Source organism: Citrus clementina, unplaced genomic scaffold (assembly GCF_000493195.1).
Source record: "Citrus clementina cultivar Clemenules unplaced genomic scaffold, Citrus_clementina_v1.0 scaffold_3, whole genome shotgun sequence".
NCBI classification, from domain to species: Eukaryota; Viridiplantae; Streptophyta; class Magnoliopsida; order Sapindales; family Rutaceae; genus Citrus; species Citrus x clementina.
Genome location: NW_006262339.1, coordinates 9,356,364 through 9,381,976, shown reverse-complemented (window position 1 = coordinate 9,381,976; position 25,613 = coordinate 9,356,364). Strand labels below are relative to the sequence as shown.

The window sequence follows — 25,613 nt, the reverse complement described above, 5'->3', positions numbered from 1 at the left end:
TACAATCTAATATAATTTTATACAATCTACTTCAATGTATGAAGATCCCTTAAATTTTAATCCATTATATAACTCTACCCTTCTAAATTCTAGTGTGTGTGTAAGTATTTATAAGTAGAGGGATTGTTGAAACTTCCCAAAAAGCCTCTCAATTCTATATCCACTAAAAACTATTTTGCCATGCACTAAGAAAATACATTACTATCATTATATTTTATAGTATCGTCGAATTTGATAATTTATAGTCCGTTTTCAGACTTAAAAAATAGTAAAAATAAAATAAAACTTTAAGAATTCTTGGAGAATTATTGTTAATTTTTAATAATATCATTTATAATTTTTTTGATTGTGATTAACTAATAATTAAACGGTCCAATGTCTATAGAAGCTTCTGATGGGTGAAATTAATAATTAATAAAAAAAAAAACCTTTGAAATCGTACTCCTCCGGCCTAAATAACCAAATCGGTTATTAAGAAGCAGCAAGAAGCATTTGCACCACCACCATCACCATCACTTCCCAGAAACCATTCGAAAAGTTTCAACATACCCCCGACTCAGTAATTTTAATTCATCATTTGTGCCGTGTTCCAGCCTCAGGCGCCTTCTCCTTACCCCTTAACTCGGTGAGTCGACTCAGATTTCTCCTCTTTCAGTTTTTCAGTCGTAGATCTTGTCGAAACGTTGTGCTTTATGGATTTTGTTGCTCGTTTTTCCGTTTAATTCATCTGGGTATTTTCCTGTTTGTTCATATGATGTATTTTTTTTCTTTTTTAAGTTTTTATTTTTTTTATTACGTAACAGGGCATTAGGTCATGAACTTATATTTTTGCATACTGAATTTTTTATGTTTTGGAAAATTTTGGAAGAAGTTTAGGTTCAAGAATACTGAACTGGCAAGGTTCCGATTCCTTACAGATTGTTCCATGTTAATATTACTTAACCTCCATCTCAAACTAAGATTGCAAACAATTAATTACTTGATAATCAAACAAGGGGGAAAAAGAAATCACGGTAAAGAAAAATGGAAGAAACCTTTCTAGCCATGGATGGACACCAACTTGTGGTTTTATTCGTTCATTGCCTACGTGGGGCTCAGATTTTGGTGAGAGTGTTTGTTGTTGTTGAAAATGAAATTCTCGGTAAAATTAAAAAAAATAAAAGTTAAGGAGAAAAACTATAATTTTTGTTTGCTTCAATCGGTAACAGAAGAGAGAGAAATCAAACTGGACTGTGTCCAAGCCTAGCTTACATTTTCTTGAAAGTTTTGATTTTTCTTGTCTTTTGTGAGTTTGTGCTTGCAGAATAGTTTAGGATTTTGTTGCATCATTTACAATTAAATCAGATTGTGCTGTTTTTGTGAGCTTTTGTTTTTACTTAATAATTACCTCCATTATTTCCCCCTGAATGGTAATGACTATCTATAATTTGCATATGTGTGCACGTATATTCTAAATGGTCGGTTGTATTGTTATATTATTGTGGATCGGATTGTTTAGTTTGAGCTGTTTTTGGTAATAGTGTAAAGATGGTACAAGAATCTCATATCGCTTTTGTTTTTCGCCTATTATTACTGTTTTAGCATTGAGTCTCGCAATTGTTTTTGTATAGGTTAGCGAATATCATTAGAAAGATGGATCACCATGAGGATGAATACCGTGTCAGTGGTGAACATAATGACAAGCAAGGTGATGAGGTGAGAGTTATTACATTGTAACTTGATATTCACATTGCTTGATTTAGAGTGCCTTGATTGTAGGTAAAAAAAAAAAAAGGGTCATATTATGAAGCAATTTTAGCTGACTTGCAACAAACACACATAACTGAAAGTTTTATAGCATTCATATACTAGGAAACTATGTCATACTTAGCAAAAATAGGAACTAAGTTCTATGTCCTAGACTATGCTCTTCCTTATGTTTTTTTTTTCCTGCTCATATCGTTGATAAAATCATTAATGGTGTCTCTATGTTGGGCTGTGGTTGAAATTTTCCTAAACTGATTTTTTTTAAAAAGTAATCTAAGAAAGGGTTCTTTATAGCTTGCTTTTATTTTTTTGTTGGGGTCTCTCTGCAAAGTTGTGAAGTTCTTTGTAATTCTTTTCTTTCTATTGCAGGAAGCTGTTGCTCGCCTTGAGGAAATTAAGAAATCAATTGAGGCAAAGATGGCGCTCTGTCAAAGCAATTTGAATCCTGAAAGGCCTGGTTAGTAATAGTTAATAGAATTTGAGGATTGTGCGTTAACATTTAATTTTTGGTCCATAAAATGGATATGTTTGAAGTTTCTGGTTTGTCTTACTTTTCAATCTCTAAACCTCGTATGAAAATGAGTGATGATAGTTATTTATTGTTCATACTTGTTGCCATAATGATATAAAACAGCAATTAGGTATTTCAGATAATGTTTTTAGTAAGCTGTGACATTTAAAATGTTATTCTTTAGGCTTGTAGGCATTTGGAGATGCACTATATTTTGCATTTCAGTCCAATTTGTCTTACATTTGAGGCCTTGGGCTTTGCTTTGCAAGCTTGCATTTAGAAATTGCAAATAGGGTTGATCATAGAGATGTTTGAAGAGAATGATTGTTTTCATTTGACGTATCCATGATATCAAGGTTCAATAATTTTCTGATTATATTTGTGAATTGAAATAAGAAATACAGTTTTTCTTAGTCTCTTTGAGAACTTTAAGGCATTGGATCTAATTCAGGACCTCTGTGGGAATTACTGCACCATATATTTTGATAAGGTTCCATGTTGGTTCCAGATTCCGGATTCCTCAGAACATTGGATTCCAGCATTAAGCGCAACACAGCAACTATCAAAAAGTTAAAGCAGATAAATGAAGAGCAGCGAGAAGGACTGATGGATGAGTTGAGAAGTGTCAATCTTAGCAAATTTGTCAGTGAGGCTGTGACAGCTATTTGTGATGCCAAGCTTAGAAGTTCGGACATACAAGCAGCAGCTCAGGTACTCTTTGTAAATATTTGACTTGAAAATTTTTGGGGTTCCCACTTTACATCTTCCAATATAATTTTTTTTAAAAAAAAAATTCTTTTATTATACTTTTATCATAATAATTTCTTTAATCTTATCTTTTGTCCCTCGATTGAATGTCTTTTGGTATTTGGCTTATTGTTGTTGATCTCCTTGTATAAAGAAGCTCAGCATTATCTATTGTAGCTAATGTTAGCATTTTGAAATTACTTAAGTAACAATTTGACATTCTATTTTTGGTAATTATAGTATACATTATGGCCTCCAAGATAATTCTGTGTGAATTAGAGGTTCTTCAATCCATATTAGGTTTCAAGTTAATTTTTTTAATTATTTATTTTACTTTTAATTCTCTTTAATCTGAGACTTGAACTTGAAATGAACCCTAAGGGCATGACAAGCATGCTTGTCTATTGCTTTTTGTGATTTGCCTGCTCTTTGTTAGTATTTTGGCAAAATTGTAGATTTGACCTCCAAACTTGTGTACGATGCTGAGTATTCTTGAGGTCCGTTACCAATTGATCATGTTCATATTGGTGAGTGATGATTGTACTAAGTTTCCATTCTGTATCAAGAACAAGAGCAACTGTATTTGTAAGTATATTGCCAATATTTATATATACACATATACATTGTTACTGGGTTTATGGCTGACACTTGTCTACTTTCTAAAGATATGCTCTTTGCTTCATCAACGGTACAAAGACTTCTCACCATGCCTCATTGATGGACTCTTGAAAGTATTCTTTCCTGGAAAATCTGGAGAGGACTTAGATGCTGACAGGAACTTGAAGGCCATGAAGAAGCGCAGCACCCTGAAACTCCTTCTGGAACTTTATTTTATCGGGATTATAGAAGATAGCAGCATATTCATTAATATCATCAAGGATCTTACTAGCATAGAACACTTAAAGGACCGAGATACTACGCAGACAAATTTGACGCTTCTTGCTAGTTTTGCTCGACAAGGAAGAATCTTTTTAGGACTCCCACTGTCTGGACCTGGACAAGAAATTTATGAAGAGGTTCAAACTTTTCTTTTTTGTTTATAAATGATCGTTACTTGTCTAATATCTCTTTTCCGTTCTCTATACTTTTTACATTTTCCTATTGAGATCTCTAATTCACATTAGATGTATTTGCTGTAGTTGTAGTTGTCTTTTGATTCTTCCCCTAGTTGCTTCTCTTTGATGTTATTTCTTGTGCGTAATTTATCTGTTGACATTTTGCTACAGTTTTTTAAGGGCCTTAATATCACGGCAGATCAAAAGAAAATTTTCAAGAAGGCATTTCATACATATTACAATGCTGTCCAAGAACTTCTTCAGGCAGAGCATACTGTAAGAGTTTATAGCCTTGTTTAAAAGCTAATGTATTAGTTGTTTTAGTGGTCCTTGTATCTAGATTTCTATGGTTGGAAATTTTTGGATTCTGCTAATCGACAGTATCAGATTCAGGATCTCATCCTTTTTCATGCTTGATTATTGTTCTTTACTTCTTTCTGAAGGCCTTATTTGATGTTCAACCTGTTGCAGTCACTCCGGCAAATGGAAAATGAAAATGCAAAGATTTTAAATGCTAAAGGAGAGCTCAGTGAAGAAAATTCATCCTCATATGAAAAGCTACGAAAATCTTATGACCATTTGTACCGTAATGTCTCCTCGTAAGTTGATGATTTTATTTCATCTTTGTTTGTCTACGACAACTTTTTCAGTCACTACAGTATCGTACTCATTTCTGGTTGTATAAAAGCTGAACCAAGAGCCATAAGCTGAGAGAATAGTTCTCGAAGTAAAGCTATCTGGTTTAGAATGTTGTTATGGTTGAGGCTTTTGTCGCCGGTCCTAGAGTTATTATACCTACTAAATTTATTATTTTGTGGGTGATATGAGTTGTACTGACAAGCGATAGCAAGATTCTGGTCAGTGGTCTGAAGTATAGTCATTTTCTTGTTAGAATTCATGTTTTACTTAAATTGGAAAATTTGAGATCTTATGAGTTGTGGGCACTCAGTACTTGAAGCTTTAGATTGATCTCTTAATTAGACAACCATTGTTGAAGATGATAATGCTACTGCTTGAAGTCAGAATGTGGACTGAGTTAATTGATTGCCGTAGATGTTTACTTAGATTCAGTTATTCAGATGAATATATATGTTCTGGATTTTTAATTCCTTGTCTCTAGTTGGTGCTTTGGTTCTTGATCTTGCCCTTCACATACCAATTCTGAAGGTTTTTCAGTAATTGGCAGTAGGTCAAAAGACAGGCATTGCAGCTGATGGAATAGTTCGACTTACCTTAGTAATGTGTGATGGGTTATGCTGCATTATGGAAACATAGTCCTAGTCTTCTGTCCAGAGGATATTTATTTCTGGTGTTGTACATTCTTAGTTGAAGACTTGTCATTATGTGTGTTTGCTCTCTCCTGTGTCAACTTGAGTGGTGTTTTCTGGCCATAGTGTTTATTGGGAGGCTTAGAATGAGATCATTATCCAGTTTGCTGTCTGATACTGGATATAGTCGATGATTATCCATTTATTGCTTGGTTTTCGTGGTCCGCTCACCTTGGAGGTTTTGTGTTTCCCAGTTTAGCAGAGGCACTTGATATGCAGCCTCCAGTCATGCCAGAGGATGTTCACACTACTCGGGTTACCTCTGGAGAAGATGCTTCTCCTGCATCTGGCAAAGATTCTTCTGTGCCAGAACCTGTGTGGGATGATGAAGAGACTAGGGCTTTCTATGAATGCTTACCTGATCTCAGGTTAGATTTTTCTTTTTCTTCATAACAACTATTTGAAGCTTTCTGTTGATTGGAATATCACTTAGATGCTGGTTTGTTTAATACTGAAATTTAACTTCAACAATCTATGTACTGTTCAGAGCATTTGTGCCAGCAGTATTACTGGGAGAAGCAGAGCATAAAGCGAATGAGCCATCTGTGAAGCCATTGGAGCAACCAACTGTATGAAGTCTGAATTTTTTAAGTCCTTTTAACTGGAATTCTTCTTCATTTCCCCACACAGTTATAGCATGCCGACAGATTTTGCATTTTTTAGCGTTAAAAGTTGTAAAATTTTCAAATTCTACTTCTAATTGTAAGAGTCAGATGTTTTATACTACTGTGCAAATTGTTGCTGACAATTTAGATTACTTCTAGGTATTCAATAGATCTGCTTTGATTTTCTATGCTTTTATATGATTATTTGCGTTTTGACAGAAGTTTTGAAATATCGCTTATTTCTAATGTTTAAAGTTCAAAACTGGAAAAAAAAAAATCAAATACCTAATGCAAAGAAACTTAAGATTAGGACCATGGATAACGTAATAGCAAAATGGTGGATTTTTTAGGTTTCTTGGCCAGTTTTATTTGAGTCTCTTCTAGTTTCCATTGATTATCACAGAACTGTGGTTGATTGGGCTTTTCATTGCTCTTTGTGCTTTAGTAACATAAATACATATGTGTGTTTAATCTTTTCTATACAAATATTAATAGCTAATTTGCAGTTGCTTATAGAAAATTTTATTTTCTTGTAAGGACCCTGCTTCTGAACCGGACCAAGGTCAGTTGGCCGCCCAAGATACTGCAGAGGTTTCTGCAGATTTGGGTGCTTCGCCAGAGGGAAAATCAGTTGAGAAAGGAAAAGATAAAGAAGAAAAAGAGAAAGAAAAGGCCAAAGATCCAGACAAGGAGAAAGGAAAAGGAAAGGATAAAGAAGAAAAAGATAAAGAAAAGGCTAAAGATCCAGACAAGGAAAAGGGAAAAGAAAAGGATACAGAAAGAAAGGTGGAAACTGAAAAGGAGAAACTTAAAGGTGTTGAGGGGACAAATTTGGATGCTCTATTGCAGAGACTCCCAGGCTGTGTCAGCCGCGACCTTATAGATCAATTGACTGTAATAATACCTCTTTCGGACTTTTACTGTTCAATACTCCTGTTTTCTGGTTGTAGAGTGCATCTGTATTGAAGATTATAATTATTTATTACATATCTTCAGGTGGAGTTTTGTTATTTAAATTCAAAGTCAAATAGGAAAAGGCTAGTAAGGGCATTGTTTAACGTACCACGAACATCTTTGGAACTGCTGCCATACTACTCACGCATGGTTGCCACACTTTCAACTTGTATGAAGGATGTCTCTTCCATGCTGATACAGATGTTGGAAGAAGAGTTCAACTTCTTGATAAATAAAAAGGTCATCGGCTCTGTATTTATTCTCTTTTTTTTTTCATTAATTTATATTGTTTGCATACTGAGTCATAATTTGCCACTGCAGGATCAAATGAACATTGAAACAAAGATCAGGAATATTAGGTTTATCGGAGAACTATGCAAGTTCAAAATTGCTCCAGCTGGTCTTGTTTTTAGTTGTCTAAAGGTATATGCTTAGTAGGTGATTGAGTGAAAGATCTCTAGTTTGTTTTTGTGTGTGTAGAGATGGTATGCATTTGTGCGTGTTTATGTGTGCCGTATACATAGTTTGTTACAGTATGTGGAGATACAAATCAATAATTAAATGTTTTGCCTAGAAAGCTTCTTTTTTATTCCTTCTCTTTTCTTTTCTTTGATGGTGCTTTCCAAAAGAGTTAAAGTGAAACTACATTGATATTGTACCTTGCAGCTATCTTAGTTGCTCTTCTTTTATCACTCTTGTTATTACTCTGAGCTGCACCATTTTAGTGGATGTCTGCTAACTGCTTTCGTGCTTCCTCCTATTCCCAGGCTTGTTTGGATGATTTCACTCATCATAACATTGATGTTGCATGCAATCTTCTTGAGACGTGTGGCCGCTTTCTGTATCGTTCCCCTGAAACTAGTATACGGATGGCTAACATGTTGGAGATTTTAATGCGCTTGAAGAATGTCAAAAATTTGGACCCCCGGCATGTAACTCTTGTGGAAAATGCTTACTACCTGTGCAAACCTCCTGAAAGATCTGCACGAGTATCTAAAGTTCGTCCTCCATTACATCAGGTATAGATCATTATCTTATGTGTGGTTAAATATCTTTCATAATTTTTTTTTATCTATACCACAAAATAACCTTCCACATAATGATTTTGCAGTATATCAGGAAGTTACTATTCTCTGATCTTGATAAGTCTTCCATTGAGCATGTGCTGAGGCAACTCCGTAAATTACCTTGGAGTGATTGTGAGTCATACCTTTTGAAGTGCTTTATGAAGGTTCATAAAGGGAAGTATGGTCAGATTCACTTGATTGCTTCGCTCACTGCTGGTTTAAGTCGCTATCATGATGAGTTCGCTGTAGCTGTTGTTGATGAGGTTTGCTTCTGTTATTAATGTATTTCTGGTATACTCTCATAGTGATGTAGATTTTAAAATGTACACTAATGTTCTCTAATGATCTGCCTGATAATCATTTTTCTTTTTGTGGGTTAGTCTTGGTTGTTATGTTAGTTTAACCAACCATTGGTTAAGCATATGATGGTATAAGACCCAGAATACTGGCTCAGGGCATTCATGGTTTCTCCTGAATGCACTCTATAACAATTTTTCTGTTTCTGAAAGTAGAAACGGAGATTATAATGTCACATTTGGTGTGTTCAATTGCTTGAGTACACTGACATAATGAAGGTAGATCCTTGAAATGTCCAAATATTGTGACGAAGTTGTTGTTTAACGGCGAAGATTGATGCCAGGTAGGCTCTTTGTAATCGGGAATCTGTTCCATGTAAGCGTTTGCAGCATGGTGGTTATCCCTGCTAACTTGGAATTTTTGGTACTGGATCCAGATCAAGTTAGTTACCTGGCAGAGTAGTTTTTGAGATAGTTCTAGCCACACCTAAGATCTGCTTTTATCCCTGTCTTGCTAGAAATACATATCTGGAATGGAGTTCTAATTACTTGAGTGAGTTACCTGGCAGCATTTGCTTCTGTATAAATGTTCAGTTGAACTCTTATCATTGCTACGGAAAAGGTAATTTGTACAAGTAGCATAACCACAGCAGAATCTCAAAGTTAGAAATACATTTCTGGAATGGAGTTCTAATTACTTGCTAGTACTTTCCTAAAGGTGAAAAAGGTGGTGTAGCTGAGTTGACACTATTTCTTTCCCATCACTCACTAAAGGGACTTTTAAGTGATGAATTCAGGCAAACTAATTTTTGCTATTATTGATGACATTTTCGGTGAAGATATATAGCTATCCTGGGATAGCAAATTAAACCTTTCCTAGCCAGTCCCAAATTGTAACAACTAATGATGAAAAAAATAATACAAAAATTTACCCGGAAACTCTTGTAGGTAGAGTAAGCTTTTGCATGCAAATTGCTGTGTTTATAACTTTTGTTGAAATTGTAACAGTTGCATCATTTACTTTCAGGTTTTGGAGGAGATTAGGCTTGGTCTGGAATTGAATGACTATGGGATGCAGCAGAGACGCCTTGCTCATATGCGGTTTCTCGGGGAGCTATACAACTATGAACATGTGGACTCATCTGTTATCTTTGATACACTTTATTTGATTCTTGTCTTCGGCCATGGGACAGCAGAGGTATGGATTTTCTTTTCATGTCCTGGAAATTTTGATATAGCCATGAAAGTGGAGAAAGTTATACGTGTATTTTCGCAAGTGCTTCTGTCAACAAGATAGTTTTCCTTGAGATAAATCTTGATGTTAGACAATAGCATAACTTGAAAAAATCTAGATAGATTTTCATGTTACTTTTATTGTTATTATTACAGTTTAATTTTGGTCACGAATTCTTAATTAACCTTCTCTTAAATGGTGACTAATATCTGGTTATTCATGCTGTTAGCAAGACGTACTGGACCCACCAGAAGATTGTTTCCGGATCAGGATGGTTATTACTCTTCTTGAGACTTGTGGTCACTACTTTGACCGAGGCTCTTCCAAGAGGAAACTTGATCGATTTTTGATACACTTCCAGAGGTATATTCTCAGCAAAGGTGGACTCCCACTGGATTGCCAAATGTTTGACGACCTGTGCTTCATAAATAAATAATCCTAGGATTTTAGATATTATATTAACCCCACCCTTTTCTCCTTTTCTTTTGGGTTCATCATTTATCTCACAAATGAGTTTATTAAATTGGCTAGGCAACCTTGCTAAATCATAGTATCAAGAGTATATATCTAGGCTAAGCTGGATTAATGGTTTAAAATGTACTGAATGGCAGATATAACCCTTGTCACCTGAAGTTCAGTTTCAGGATGGATAAGCTGTAAGCTGCATCTATATGATCTATTGCCTTAGGGTTAACTCAGGATTATACTGTTGGTGCCAAAAGAGAGAATTAGGTCCAAGATTTAAAAAAATGAGAGCAGCTATGTAAGATGCAGAGTTTGTTGATTAACTTATGGAACACTTTTAATGGTGAATAATCATGTAAAGCATAGAACTAAGTTTAACAGATATACACTGAGCTTTTGCATTGAAAACAATGATGCCATTGTCGTGCATAACATTTTTTTAAGAGAGGACCTAGGACGCGGAATTTTTGCATTGAGAAATCTTAGTGTTTTGGTTTCTCCTTGATTTTCATCCCTTCATAGGCTTCCTTGAGAAAAGTTCACAAATTTCAAAAAGCATCTTATAGGCTACAAGTTGATTAAAGATATATATAAATATTTAATAAACAGAATTGTACTCTGTTTGATATCGATCTTGAGCTGTGTTTCGGAAATCATTTCACCTAGGGAATATGAATCTTTATTGGACAGGGTTGTTGCTAAGAAAACTTGAGCTAGGATCTTGCATATAGTAAAGATCCTTGGGTTATTTTGGCCATATCTTCCCTTGGCATTGTTTAGTTCCTTTTATATCTTATTCGAACATTTAACCTTATCTGGAATTTGTTTGAGACAATATTATCCCATCCATGTATCGTGTGTGCGCTCATAAATTGAAGCCTTTGCAGGATTTATTTGCGGACTTGCGCCCAAACATGACTCGACATTCTTCCATTGAGGAAGTTAATGCAGCTCTGACAGAGCTTGAAGAGCATGAACGTAATGTCTCAACAGATAAAACTAATACCGAGAAGCACTCTGACACTGAAAAGCCTTCTAGGCGACCTACTTCCAACACCATTTCAGCTAATGGACAAAGTGCAGTACGTGGTACTGAGGAAAATGGTAGACTGCATGAAGACATTGGGGACACTGACAGCGATTCAGGAAGTGGCACAATTGACCCAGACGGGCATGATGAAGAAGACTTGGATGAAGGGAATCATGATGAAGAATGTGACAATGAGGACGAGGATGATGATGAGGGCGGCGGACCTGCTTCTGATGAGGACGATGAAGTTCGTTTCAGACAGAAGGCTGCAGAGGTTGACCCTGAGGAACTAGCAAATTTTGAGCAGGAGCTCCGGGCTGTAGTTCAGGAGAGCATGGAGCAGCGCAAACAAGAGCTAAGAGGCCGGCCTACTTTAAATATGATGATCCCAATGAACGTGTTTGAAGGATCTTCGAAGGATCATCATGGGAGGACGGTTGGAGGGGAAAGTGGTGATGAGGCATTAGAGGAGGACATTGGAGAAGTCAAGGAAGTTCAGGTGAAAGTCCTTGTGAAGCGTGGAAACAAGCAACAGACAAAGCAAATGTACATTCCTCGAGATTGCACCCTTGTGCAAAGCACAAAACAGAAAGAAGCAGCTGAGTTGGAGGAGAAACAAGATATAAAGAGGCTGGTATTGGAGTATAATGATAGAGAAGAGGATAATAATGGGTTGGGAACACAGATATTGAATAATTGGATGCCAAGTGGCAGCAGCAGAGTTGCAAGCCGAGGTAGCTCATGGGAAGGAACCAGCAGGAGAACTGGTGGATCACGCCATGGGCATCATTATTATTCAGGTGGAGGAACCTACCACAGCAGGAGAAAATGAGCCTTTTACAGCCCAAAAAACATGAATATTTTGACTTACAGGGAAAATTTTGTGTTGGTATGTGGCCATAACAGTGGAAAGAAGTGAGAATACTCTGATTTGAAAAGAAATTAGAATTGCTGCACCTCTACCAAGAGCTTGCCCTCTTTAGTTAGATTTTTGTGTCATCCCATGAGTTCAAAGCAGGTGAATTCCGGTGATCTACAGAGGATTGGATTCAGGCTTGGAATTTCACTCTCTGATCTTTACAGCTGAAAGCCACAACTTCTAGCGCAAGGTCTACTGATCACAATTCCTTCTGAAATACTGGATGGAAAATATATCTGATTCTTCGGTGCTTTTATGAGGTTTTGGAATACAAGAGCGAAAATTTCGTGTTTGACTTATGGTGGTTGTGATTTGCAAACGTCGCTATGGATATGTCCTGTAATTAGATTCTAAAGTTCTAACTTACCAGTGTTTCCATGCATTCTGATGTTAATATATATGTTAATACAAAGAAATGGGCTTGATGAAGAAGCACTAGTAGCTGCAGCTGATTTAGGTTTTATGGCTTAGTGGAAGTGGTGTCGACTATAACCCTCATGGATGGAATTATGTTTAGGTTAGCAAATATTTTGTTAACAATCGTTTTACAGTTGGTGTAAGATTAGAATATATATATATATATATATATGTTTAAAAATTAGAACATGTATGGTGTAAAAGCCATATCTTTCAATAGAAGCTTGTCACTGGCGCAAAACTTTACACAAAATGTTGTTGTATTATATGTTTAAAAATTTAAATTAAAAAAAAAAAAACTTCGTAGAAATTTAATATTTGCAATAAAAAAAGTATAAAACCCGGATGATATATATAATTGTATAAACAAAAATGTTACACGTCACTAATTATTTACGGTTGCGTGTAACATCAACTGATTTCATTAACTATTGATCTGTGATCCTAGCCTAATCAATGGGTGATGTATAAGTATTATTCCAATTGAGTAATCATGTGTAAAGCTAAATGAATATATTTTATGAAAATAACATATTAAAAAATAAAAATAAACTAATAGTGAGATAAGATTATTTTTTCAGATTATAACGATTAGTCAAAATCAATATTATCGTTATCATTATTAAACAAAAACAATTAAAATGCATATGTTCTATGGATAATTATTATTTCAAAAACTAAAACACCAGTGAGTTACAACGCTTTTTATAGTCCAAATTGTAGTGAAACGCGGGAAATCAGAACTATTTAAAATGCGAAACATTAGCCAGTGAAGAAGCGGGAGATCGGAAGGACACAGTGAAAGAAGAGAATAATGGACGATTCAGGAGCGATTCTCAGCCATATTTCTTCACTCAAGGACATGCTTGATCAGGTAGCCACTCATCGAATAATTTTTTTCGTCTCTTGCTCCAAAATCTATGGCTTAATTGTAATTTTTAATTTCAGATCGATGAAGAAATCGAATCGAATTTCCAGATAACACGAGAGATCGAATCTGAGATCGTCAGATGTACGGAGATCGAGACTAATTTGGCGGTCAAAGAAGCCGAGTTAACCAAGATCCTTTTCATGTCTCAATTTGAGATCATCGGATTACTCTCTGTTACTGGTATGTCACATTTTCTTTAAATTCTTATGATCTCTATTTTCATTTTCATTTTATTCATTGTGTTATGTATAGTGTTTTGGCCATTACAGGCGATTTGAGAAAATCGGTTGAGTTTTTGGAGGGGCAATTAGATAATTTGAGAAGGGAGAGAGATGAGATGCTGAAAAGAATGAGTGATAGGCGGTATTTTCTTCTAACTATCTTTTTCAAGGCAAAATAAGAGTATCTAAATTTTGATTCATGTATCATGTTAAATTTTCAACTGCATGCTGTTGAATTGTTGTGCTTTTATATCTTGCCTTTTAGTGTTTTGTTGGAATGGAGGAGGACTAGGAAATATGTTTGTAGTTATTTTTCAAAGAAGCACTTGATGGGTTTTTCTAGAGAACTTAAAAGCACTAGACATATGCTTTTCTTATAAATTAAAAATTAAAAAGAAGAAGAAGAATTCTTAATCAATGCATTTCAAAGCAGATTTGCTTGCCAGACACAAGGACTGTCTTTAGCTACATGTTGATTGTGATTTGCAGTTCCTTTTATCTTTTTTTTTTTTTTTTTCATTGGGTTCAATTTTTGGTGCCTCTTAAGTGAAATGAATAGCTGGAGGAATGGGTAAGTTATCATTTGATTACGTATATGAAACTCCAATATAGAGTAATAACAGGTTCAGTCAATACATAAATTAATTGTTGAGCAAGCGAGAAACATATGTTTTGTATGTTAAGATTAATCAATGCTGGTCATTAGACGATTTCATACCATGTAACTTCAAGCATTAAGCATGCACAGTCTCGTGCAGAGAATTTATCTTGAAAAGACAATATTTGGAAGTTTGTTGATGATATTCTTATTCTTCTAACACAGTATTTCACAAGTAGGGTTGCATATGAACTAAGGTTGGTTTATATAACATCTAAATTAGACACTGTTGACTAAATGTGGCATTCCTTTACAGGGAACAGTTTACCACACTATGCATAGAATTTCAGAGAGACATTGATAAGGACAAAAATAATGAACTGGTCAATTTGTTGTCGGAGAAGGAAATTCTTGAAAATGAAGTTCATCTCTTGGATGACAAAATTAACTCTCTGAAGCATTCGATGCTCGCATTTGAGGAACAAATCCTTGAGGATCTTCACACCTCCAACTCTGGTGATTTTATAAACCTAATATTTTATCTGCTAGTTCAAAAAAGACCCTAATTCACCTGTTTAATTTCAATTGCATATTTAGCAGTAGATGTGTGTTCTCTTCATCTATTTGTGTCCTTATATATTGCAATTGTCAATTTGCAATAATGTTAGTCACCATTGATTTATATATATCTGGTTCTTGGAACCTTTTGTTTATTTACTTTTTATAAATGATGTTAACTGCACAATTCACATATTCTGCGTTGAATATTTCTTGAATATTTATTCAATCTTAATTTCACTATATTCAAAATATTTATGTCTAGAGGAAATAAAGACAGAGTTAAAGCATGATAAAAATTTAATGACCAGCATTGAAGATCCATCTAAAGGTAGTTTTAAGAGATTGCTTAACATTTGGGATCTATTTTGCACAAAATTTCATCACTTACAACTTGCTTTATAAAATCCGCTCTTTAGTGAGGTTTAGATCCATGGCACTAGAACAAGAAGCTAATACTATATCCAGGCATATAATGAAGTGCAGCAATAGATTCTTAGTAGAGGGACAGATATTTCTGCAAATCAGTTGACATCATTAGTGTCGATCTTGCTAGAAATTTTATGATTTTTTAATATTTCTTTAGGCACTTTTACTGTCAGATAGCAAAGCTATCAAATATGGGAATTCAAACTTTTAACCTAGTCATTTTACCAGAAATTCTATGCTGAATCTGTTTTATTTCACCTTCTTGCTGTTTGCAGCATTACATGTTGAGATAGAGAGTGGGAATCAAGAGAATGAGAAATTACTCAAGAATATTGGTAATTTGAGAAGTACGTTGCACAACTACTGTAACTGATTATGATGGACAAGTTCTTTGCCTTTGGAGTGAAAGACTACACACTCACTGTTAGTATCTTTCCTGTTGTATTGCCTCCACCATTGAAGAATATTAGGATTCATATTTATTCTTTAATCTAATGCATGATCTCATAATCTTGCTTCATTCTCAGCTGTGGTTAGAAATTATTTACCCTGTTAAAGAGTTTGCTATCTATTTTTTAATAAAATTTACTTTCACAAGGAAAATGGTAGCGAATAGTGATGGACTTATGGTTGTTCACTTAATATCAATTACATTTTTAGATTGTAAATAGTATATTGAAAAAAAAATTCGGAAACAATTCAGATTTTTCAATTGTACATTTGATTCTACAATCTCTTTTTCAAATTGTACATTGGATCCTCAACATCTTGTCTTGGTCGGTAGAGGGAGTAGTGGGTCCGAGGCAGCCTTAGGCATGGTGCCTGTGCTGTGTTTCTCATCTGCTAAATTAATTGCAGAAGCAAAGTTTTTAAACTTGTATTCTACAAGCTGTCATTTGCTATTATTTCTTCTTAAGATTTTGACTAGTAATCAATATCTCTGCAGAGATGGCTTATTACAAACTTACACTCGTACGGCATATCAACAGCTGAGAAAAAAATCTACGGTAACAGTATGTACCAAGGTCATGATGAACATTATCACTGTTTTTGACTAAATAATGAACTCATCTTGTACAATGCTGAGTCAATTTTCAGAAATTTATTGACCTAAACTAGTGTAATCACCTAGAATAAATCCATTTTCTGTACCAAAAGTTTAAAGGTGCAGTGCTTTGGATTAAAGCTGAACTGCTTCTGCTTCAGCTTCTGTTCCAAATTCAAATACATATAACCTCACAGAAGAGGAGCTATCAAGGTTATAAGCTTTTGCAGTGTTCCAGAAACTGTTAATAGAAATAGTTGGCCTTTTGGTATTGCATCACATGTGCAGAGAGGGACTAGTCATTGGTCAAACTGTGGACTCCAATTAATTATTGCATTAACGATCATGAATTTCGTACTAGAGTAGAGTTTTTCTCACTTTTGATCTCTTTTTTTCACTGCTACTTGAAACTTTTCCTCAGCTGCGTCAGCCTGTCAGTTTATGTTGAGGCCCTCACTGAAAGTTTTGGTACTTTCTCGAGTGAGTCTTGCTTCTGTCATTTTCAGGTAGGGTTCTCCCCTGTTGAAAGTTTTGTTGCGCACTTTTGGATAGCTGGATGGACTACGATTCTTTGTCTTTCTTCCACACAAGGAATATGAATGATTGATCATAGTAGGTGAGTAAGAAAAATTGTATTCTAGCAAAAAAGAAATTAACTAGGGCATGTAGGGAAAACTGGAAAAGTAAAAAAAAAGAACATTTTTTTTTTAAGCGTGCATTCTGACTAGGGCAATGTAAGTAACCGTTGCTATAGGTTTTTTTTTTTTTTTATTGGTAACAATTTTATTTTCATTATTATTTGTAACTACGTTTTCCTTGCACGTCTTAAATATACACACATTGCGTGAATAAATATATTTTGCATACCTATACACATGCATATATAATCACACACACACATATATATATATATTATCATTCTCAGAACGGGGTCAGTATTTTTTTTAATGCAGACACTTTTGTAATTCTCTTAAACTACACGATTTAAAAGTGTGTCTACATTAAAAAAAAAAAAAAAAAGAGCGCACACATTAGGAGGATGAATATATATATATATATATATATATATATATATATAATAATAATTGAAACACTGTACAATAACCCAAAAAAAAAAAGACAGTTCTACTTCAAATACTGCAGCATGCTCACACCCTACGATTAGAACTCTTGTTTTTGTTTTTCCGTTCCAAAGTACTTTGATTTTTGAGTTGCGTTGGTAAAAAAATAAGACATCTGTCCTCATTATAATCAAATGGAAATTATCAATACACCACATTTCTTTTGTTTTATATTCATTCAATCATCACAAAATTTTAACACGTTCTTTGTACCATCTTTCTTTTTAAATTTGTATCAATTAACTACTTTTGCACTAAAATAGTTAAATAATTTAAATGAAATAATAATTTTATCCCTAAATAAATTAAAAGACTATTTTTATTTTATAAAAATTTTGAAAATAAAAAATTAGTTAAAAATAGTGTAAAGAACATGTTAAAATTTTATGGTAGTTGGATGAACATAAAACAAAAGAGAGGTGGTGCAGTGATAATTTCCCTAATAAAATCATTAATCAGTTTGGTAAGTTTCCTTATTCATTTCCATTCACTGTTTCATTACGAATCTCAGCTAGTTTTTTTTTTTTTTTTTTTTCCGCAAAGAGCACCGTGATAGTGGAGGATTAAGCTGAGCCCCTAATTGTAGTACAGATGATCATATGGCAAAGAAATATAGAGGGAGAAATAAATCAAAACCTTTAAAAGAGTAATACAAGAACAATTCATCAAAGAATTAAGAGTCAACAACAAGCTAGCAAAAAGTTAAAAGAAAAGAGATGGGAAGCTTAGCTAGTTAGCTTAGCTCGCCTGTCCTTGTTAGTGCATAGAATAAGAAAGAGATGGGAAGCTCAAGCTCCCATCACAGAAACAAAAGGCCAAATAAGAGAACCCCAACAGAAGTAGCGGCGATGGCTAGAACAAATATAAGAAATGTGGTCGAAAATTACATCTGCAAAACTAGGTACGTCACAGACAGAGACCACGTTTGTCTCGTGAATTTCACGTGCACCCGTGACCATGTCCGTCCGTACCACACATACAGCTATGTCTATTCTGCTGTCTTGTCCATTGTATAAACATTAGGCTAGTGATCTTTTTCTTATGACCAGAAAAAAAATGCAAACTTTGAAATGAATACTCACTTGGCTTGGGGGCCTTTGAATTATCTCATGATAGTCTTCTTTAATTGATGTGATACCCCATATTGCGTCTCTCACGGGAAAAGGAATATGTGAAGGTGAAGCCCCACAATGGGGCTTTTGCTTTCAATTAACCATCTTAGATTATTTGTTTTTGAGCGATTTTTCCGTGGTTCGGAAACCTGATTGAGTTGGGATAAGGATTAGACTAATTGAATAAATTAAGGCAGTAAACTGTCAAGCTCATTGAGTCTGAGGAGATTCATGATCCGTGAATGGGAGATTAGTTTTGAAGATTTTTGAGGATCCCATTGAAAGGAATCTTGACTTGTACATATAATTAACGAAATATCCTGTAATGATTTAGTTGTTGAGGATAGATTTTTTCTGTCACGGAGACAGCCGCTCTTTTGGAGTGGCACCTTGTTTTGGTCTTAGATAATGCTAATTTTGGTATTAGATTAATAGATTGTGCAATTTATTTGAAAATTTGTATCAATTTGTTGAATTTTTTCCTCTTTGTTTCTGTGGTCACTGTGTATTCTTTGTTTTTCTTTTTACCGAAAAAACGAATATGATGAAAAGGGGAAAAATTAAAACACCCCATATGCCATAGTAGATAACAAACGCGGCCAAAATTTTTTCTTTTATCATACATGTCTGAGTGAGATAATTTGTTTTGGTTTCAAATACATTCCACTTCCATATCATGTTAGATGAGTATATTGCACGCCAGTGAACTGGGGCCGAAAGTGCAGTGCCAGAGAGCATAGAGGCATTTTATATCCCATCAGCAAACCATTTTTTGTCCTTTTTAATGAGTTGTTGGGCCCAGGGGAGCCTGGATCACTCACTATCATTCCAAGTTTCCCTATAAGAACCCCCTTTCTTGCTCTTTTCATGCAAAATTTCAATCATTATCCCCAAGCTGTACCTCTCCTCACACCCCAGAACCCAAAAATGATCCATTCACAAGAAATCATAGAAAGAAAGGACTAAAGTTCGTTGAAGTCTTGAAGCCAAGAAAAAAGGACGGGAAAAGGGGGGAAAGAAAAACAACAACAACAACAGTGAGATATTGAGAGAGGAGATTTAAAGAGAAAATGGAGATTAAAAGTTCTAGTGTTAGTGATTCTAAAAGAAAGTTATCATGTAAAGGAGTTGGTGGGTTCCTTAAAGAACAAAGAGGTAGGCTCTACATAATAAGAAGATGTATTGTTACGCTTCTATGCTGGCATGACTAGCCTTTTGGGTTTGGACTGCTCTTCATTACTTGCTACTTGGAAGCAGCTACTTCTTGTTTGCTTTCATTTTATTTTTTGGGTTTTATTATCTGCTATATGTAGATATGAGTTTGTAACTGTATAGCAAAAATATGATTAATCTCTTCTTGTTTCTTTTTTTTTTTTTCTATTTGTGTGGCTTTAGTCTGTTCCTTGGTTTCATGAATGATTTTTTATTCCATTTGTTGCTAGAAGCCTCCAAAAACTGCAGTACATCTTTAAAACTTTTGTTTTAATCCCAAAATCTGTTTGCAATTTGTTTCTCTTCTTTATCATGGAAAGGCAGCCAAAACTAGAAGATAGTTCAATTTGGATCTAAAGTCTTCTTCCTTTTTCCTTTTTTTGCTTTTTTTTTTCTGTTCAGGTGGAAAGAAAGAACTCACTTTTTCTCATAATGATCAATGAGCTTCAATATGTTTCATGTTGGATCAATGACAAAACAGGAGTCCTTGGTACTAAAATTATTACCATATGAAATTAGTAATAAATTTGGCATCTTTTTATCTAAATCTTTTCAATCTTCTTAGTGTTACTTCTTGGACAGTAGGACATATAAGGAAAATATTTACAAGTGAATATTGACCCAAATGTTAGACAAAAACTTGAGAGGTAGAATAAAAACGGCTGAGAATTTTCTGTAATTAAAGTACAACGATTAATTATCTGGATTAGATAGTCTTGATGTCAATGATGATTAATAGTAAACCAAGTTAGGCTTCAGAGGACGTTGGTTTTCAAAAATGATTGTTTCATAAATCCTTGTTAATAAGCCTTCTAATTTCATTCCATACTAAACTCTTATACAAATTCAAAATGTCCATAATTCCAGAGACTCTAGCTGTGGCCTGTAGGAGGGGGAGTAAGATGACCTATCCTAATTACATTTAAGGAGCATTTAAGTGTGTTTTGCTCTAAGAAAAGTATGTTTCGTTCCTATTACTAGTCAAATCATACAAAATACTGCTAGATGGATATAATTAATAATTTCTTGAGTCTCTTGCCTATAATACCAACTAAAAGGGATTTTTAAGGATTAGTGATCACACTTTTTAATTATGATTCTAAAAATAAAATTTAAGAAAATCAAAAACTGATTTTGAGAACGGCATAGAGTTCTTTTACACAAGAAAGTTTAAAGTGGTTTCATTACATCATTCAATTACATGTCACCGCATGCTACCACACACATAAATGCCTCTGTAATTTTTTTTTTTTAACCTCAACATAATGCTTTTGTAATGATTTTGAATATTAATAATAAGGGGCTTGCTACCTTACCGCTTCTGTAAGGTGCAGCCCCCTAATAAAATGGAGTGTAGTCCACTTGAGCCCACCTTCATTTTACTTATTTTGGGTGGGCGTATGTTACAGAAACGGTAAGTTAGCCGTACTCTAATAATAAATTGTTCTAAATAATAGAATAAAATATCCCCCACCCAAAAAAAAAAAAGCAAAAAATCAAAGAAAGAAGAAAAATATTTTTGTAATTATACTTACTTTTCATACCTTGGCACTTTGGCAATCAATCACCATCATTAACCGCATTTTGAAAAACACTTCATCATGCTCTACCAAAAGAAGTAAAACGGAGGTTACACCTTACTTTTCCGCAAATTAAAATACTGTTGTAAAAATGTGTGTAATTTTCTTTTTTAAAATAAAATGGAATATATGAAACTATAGGATAAACCATCTTAAATCAACAAACAAGTAGGTGTCACTTGCCATTGGGGATCAGTGGATACTTGGGGTTCAAATCTAGGCTCTTTTCTCTTTTCACAAAAGATTAATATTATACATTTTAATATCTAAGTTTTAATTTGAATTTCAATTGTTATAACATTCATCCATTTGGATGGTAATTAAGTAATTTTATAAATTATAAAATCTATTATCTAATGTATGAGTAACACATGATATTATGACTCAAGTTAAGACTCAAATATTAAGATCTCTAATTTTCTTGTTCACAAAAATGTGAAATATTTTTCTCAATAGTGTTAAGAAATTTTAATTAGTAGTTTAGAAAAAAGAAAGTAATGATAATGTTTAAATAAAACAAAAATAGATAAATAAATATATAGATAAAAAAAATTTACATTAGTTCAATGGAAGGATACTTCCACGGACCTTGTTCTAGTATACTATCACATACCATACATCAATCTCATAGTTGCTATCAATTACATAAATGTAGTTTTTATTGATTCTATTTTGTGTTATTACAATTGTGGTGTTAATGTATGGTATATGATCATGTATATTAACAATTCCTATACTTCCATGAGAAATTTACAAAAATGGCTCAAATGTTTTAGGACCTTTTAAAATTAGCCACCTTAATTTTTTCTATCCTATGTAGCCAATTTCAACAATTTTGAACAACAGTATTCTTGTCATTCCAAATAAAAAAAAAAAATGAACCTTCTGTTTTCTTATAAATCCAACAGCTAGGTCTTGACTTTTCTGGTAACAATTGATAGTAGTTCGACGGGCGTTTAATGACAACTTCATTTCCGATAGCTTCATCTCCCAAAGTAATTTTTTTTTTCCATTTCCTTAAAAGTGCACCGTCATTTGAATATAGTTGAGTGTATATTTCATGATAGATGAGTATTTGGGTTATTTTTCTATGAATTTTGAAAAGTACTTAATGAAATTAAGATTTGAGAGAAATGGCATACGACATGTTTGTTGAAATACCTATTCGACTTTGTTCAGTCATTTTTTATAGGTTAAGGTGTTGTGGGTTAATGATGGCTTGGTGCGAATCCATGTTCAATGCGAAGCTCACCATGTCGCACCAAGGGAGCTTTATCACACAAACGACAAAACGCAGTAAGTATTTTTAGGTGACTGGCAAATAAAAAACATAGCAACTCAAAATCACACCAGTTTATGTATGTGTTTATTTCTATTTTGAGTTTAATGAATGCAAGGAACAAACACAATTTAAAATTTGCTACAAATACAACGGCCAAAAAATCACGGGAAAAGCGTAATCCACCCACTCTAAAGAAGAAACTAGATTTGATGAAAATGTTGGCATCCGAGCATTTCCCAGGCATATTACAAATACTTCAAAGTTTAGAAATATGATGGAAGCTATCAAGAGGAAGTTAACTAAGGGTGTTCAGAATCCAATCTGATCCACTCAAATCGTCCAATCCACAAAAATCTGATCCGTAAAAATCTGATGCATGGATTGGTAGATTGGATTTAATTGAAAATTTAAAAATCCATAGTCGGTGGATTGGATATAGATTTACTTCTGTAAATCCGTAAAAATCCGTAAATCCATAAAAAATAACAAATATATATTTATTTAATTAAAAAATTAAAACCTGTAAATGCGGCGTTACTACTTACTAATAAACAAATAAGTTAAAATGTAGTTACATTAACACTATACATATCTTATATGATAATAATATATAATGAACATGATTAAACAATTAAATAACTAAATATAGCTTTTTAAACAATTAATTTTAGTTAATTTTCATGTATTGATTTAAACAAATGAGATTTTTTTCTTTTCACTATATTATATTTTGAGACTTTGAATGTATTATTTTATATTTATTTAAACACTTAATTTTATTGAAATTTTATTCAATTTTGAATTTGATTGGTAATAAAATTATTTTTATATAAGATTTTTTATTTAATTAGTTTGTACAATGAACAAAATTAAAAAAATTTGATCCATAAATCAATATGCAAAAATAATGGATTGGGTTAAATATGCATTCAATCCACAGACAAATGGATTGGATTTGGATTAAGTTCGCCAATCTGTGGATTGGATTAGATTAAAAATTTACAATCCGCAAAATCATGAATCGAATATAGATTGATGTCTAATCCACAAAATCTGATCTGCAAACACCCTTAAAGTTAACAAAATAACAATTAAGATTATTCAAGAAAGATGTATTTGGTCATTTTGCAAAGATGATACCTATGTGTTTAGTGGTGATTATGCACAACGCACTACCAAGTAGTGCATGATGCATGTGATAAAGATCAATTATGGTTTGATTTTGGTGGTCAACTAGTGCGGTTATCGATCACTGACTAGTGCTTAGTTATTGAATTTTGCAATGGTGTAGACAATGTATATAGAAAAGCAAACATTGCGGCAAACCACTGGTTACGTTATTTGTATTTTAATGGTAATCTAATGGCGAATATTAAACAATTAGATGAAAACTTTAAAGGTTTGAACTTTATTGATATTTACGACATTGATGCGCTAAAGATCACGCTATAGTACTTCAATGAGATGTTATAATCATTCAAATTTATTTGTGAAACTTCATATACTCTTGTGAGAAATGCATTAAACATACAGTCTTTCTGAATTAAAAAAAAAAACTTTATGTTTTCCATTTCTGTACTCAAAAGGATTGTCTATCAATTCCTCCCACAATCTTTTAAAACACATCGAAGAACAACTGATTACATTAAGGCTGAATAATTAAGAAAAAAAATAGTACTTAATTAAAAAAAATAAAACTATCAAAATGTGCGATATGCACTTGTCACACACGATGCGATAAGCACCTGTCGCTAGGGATGGTAATATTTTCCATACTCGGATGAACCCGCATAATCCGAACCGGGTTTAACCCGTACCCGATTTAATTTTATCCCAATCCGGATGTAATTCTATGAACCCGGACATATTTAGGCCCGAATCAAGTTTTATCTTAACCCAAAAATCTGGAACCCATACCCATATATCTTTATTTTTATATTAAATTTTAAAACTATTTTTAATATAAATAGAGAAGTTAAAAGAAATTGTGTGCTCTAATTTACAAATTTCAATTCACAGCCTCATCGCCTGCTTCCTCTTCCCTTCATCAAATCTTCATTGTGGTCACTCTCATCGCTTTACCACTTTGCCACCTTGTCCTTGGCAGTTGTGTTCATTACAATCATCGTTATCAGCCGCCTCTCTAGTATTCTTTATCGCGATTGGCGACGACGGTGATACGGGTTGAAGTTGAATGGAGTAGAAAGCAGATAGAGGGGGGAGACTTAGAAGCCTCTACAGCATCAACATACGAGCTCCAGAGAAAGCTGGTTCAGACTTCTCTCTACTGATTCTTCTGATGGGGTTCAGACCTCTTTCTCCCTCATCACACCTACCTCTGTTGTTTTCCAAGTGATTATTGGCGGTGCTGTTGGTGGTGGTTTCATTGAGATTGGAGTTGAAGCTTCAGTTCCTTCAGGAGGAGGGGGAACAACTGTTGAGGCTCTTGCTGCTGAGGAGAAGAAGGAAGAAAAGAAGGAGAGTGATGAAGACATGGGTTTCTCTTTTTTTGATTAGGTTATATAATTCCAGTTCTCTTCTTGGGACTTGTATTTTGTTATGCTTTTATGTCGTCTCAAATATTGCTCTGCCCTTTACTTAGATTTTATTTTTGTGAGAGTATTGTTACTTCGTGAGGGATTTTTGTCCACCATCAATATTAAGTAAGCCTGATTAGCTTACTGCTAAAAAAAAAAAAACCATAAGTAGATTTGGGTGTGAGTATTCATGTATGTTGTTGTGTGTTCATCCGTTTGCAGTTAGAAATTCAGAGTTGTAAGAAATAATTGAAGATGATTGTTTTCCACATCTGAAATCAAATCCGGGCTCAAAATCCGAAATCCGAAAAACCCGTTATTTTTCATGTCAAACCCGTACCGGACCCGAAGTTGAAAAGTTTGGGTTTATATTCGGATACAGCAAAGTAAAATTAGTGTCCGGGTTCGGAACTGCAAAGGCCAAACCCGGACCTGCACTTGGATTTTGCCATCCCTACCTATCGCATAACCTCATGCATGACAGGTACATGTTGCACACTTTCTGGGTTTGTTTCCTAACTCAGTTTTACTAAAAACATCCACATAAATTCTAAATAATTTAAAATAATAACACATATTGTATAAGACAAATATTAATCTTCTTACTTTTCAA

At 34.0% G+C, this 25,613-nt stretch overlaps 3 protein-coding genes and 1 pseudogene across 4 annotated transcripts; all 4 read left to right on the top strand.

The window, feature by feature from the left end:
* The first annotated feature begins 385 nt into the window (after window positions 1-385).
* Window positions 386-12,517, top strand: LOC18048668 (regulator of nonsense transcripts UPF2). Its single transcript, XM_024186962.1, has 18 exons — window positions 386-625; window positions 1,611-1,695; window positions 2,116-2,203; window positions 2,766-2,968; window positions 3,670-4,020; window positions 4,231-4,335; window positions 4,531-4,658; window positions 5,582-5,755; window positions 5,875-5,956; window positions 6,530-6,886; window positions 6,989-7,186; window positions 7,268-7,369; window positions 7,714-7,965; window positions 8,058-8,276; window positions 9,337-9,507; window positions 9,773-9,960; window positions 10,232-10,251; window positions 10,840-12,517. Exons 2-18 carry the CDS (start codon window positions 1,633-1,635, stop codon window positions 11,868-11,870), a joined length of 3,732 nt encoding a protein of 1,243 aa, XP_024042730.1. The 5' UTR covers window positions 386-625; window positions 1,611-1,632; the 3' UTR covers window positions 11,871-12,517.
* Window positions 12,518-13,037: 520 nt separating this feature from the next.
* On the top strand, window positions 13,038-16,807 carry LOC18048667. 2 transcript variants are annotated; one of them, XR_002906563.1, is made up of 6 exons: window positions 13,038-13,248; window positions 13,323-13,485; window positions 13,575-13,668; window positions 14,441-14,640; window positions 15,387-15,534; window positions 16,058-16,807. XR_002906563.1 is itself a non-coding variant. In XM_006440861.2 (5 exons), the coding sequence occupies exons 1-5, from the start codon at window positions 13,189-13,191 to the stop codon at window positions 15,482-15,484; spliced, it is 615 nt and encodes a 204-aa protein (XP_006440924.2). In that variant the 5' UTR covers window positions 13,038-13,188; the 3' UTR covers window positions 15,485-15,638. The 2 variants fall into 2 exon arrangements, 1 of the variants encoding a protein (XP_006440924.2); XM_006440861.2 differs by lacking the exon at window positions 16,058-16,807 and having other exon boundaries at window positions 15,387-15,638.
* A 2,426-nt stretch (window positions 16,808-19,233) lies between these two features.
* Window positions 19,234-19,637, top strand: LOC112100355. Its single transcript, XM_024189590.1, has one exon. It carries the CDS (start codon window positions 19,460-19,462, stop codon window positions 19,598-19,600), a length of 141 nt encoding a protein of 46 aa, XP_024045358.1. The 5' UTR covers window positions 19,234-19,459; the 3' UTR covers window positions 19,601-19,637.
* Window positions 19,638-23,757: 4,120 nt separating this feature from the next.
* Window positions 23,758-25,049, top strand: LOC112099552 (annotated as a pseudogene).
* Window positions 25,050-25,613: the final 564 nt, after the last annotated feature.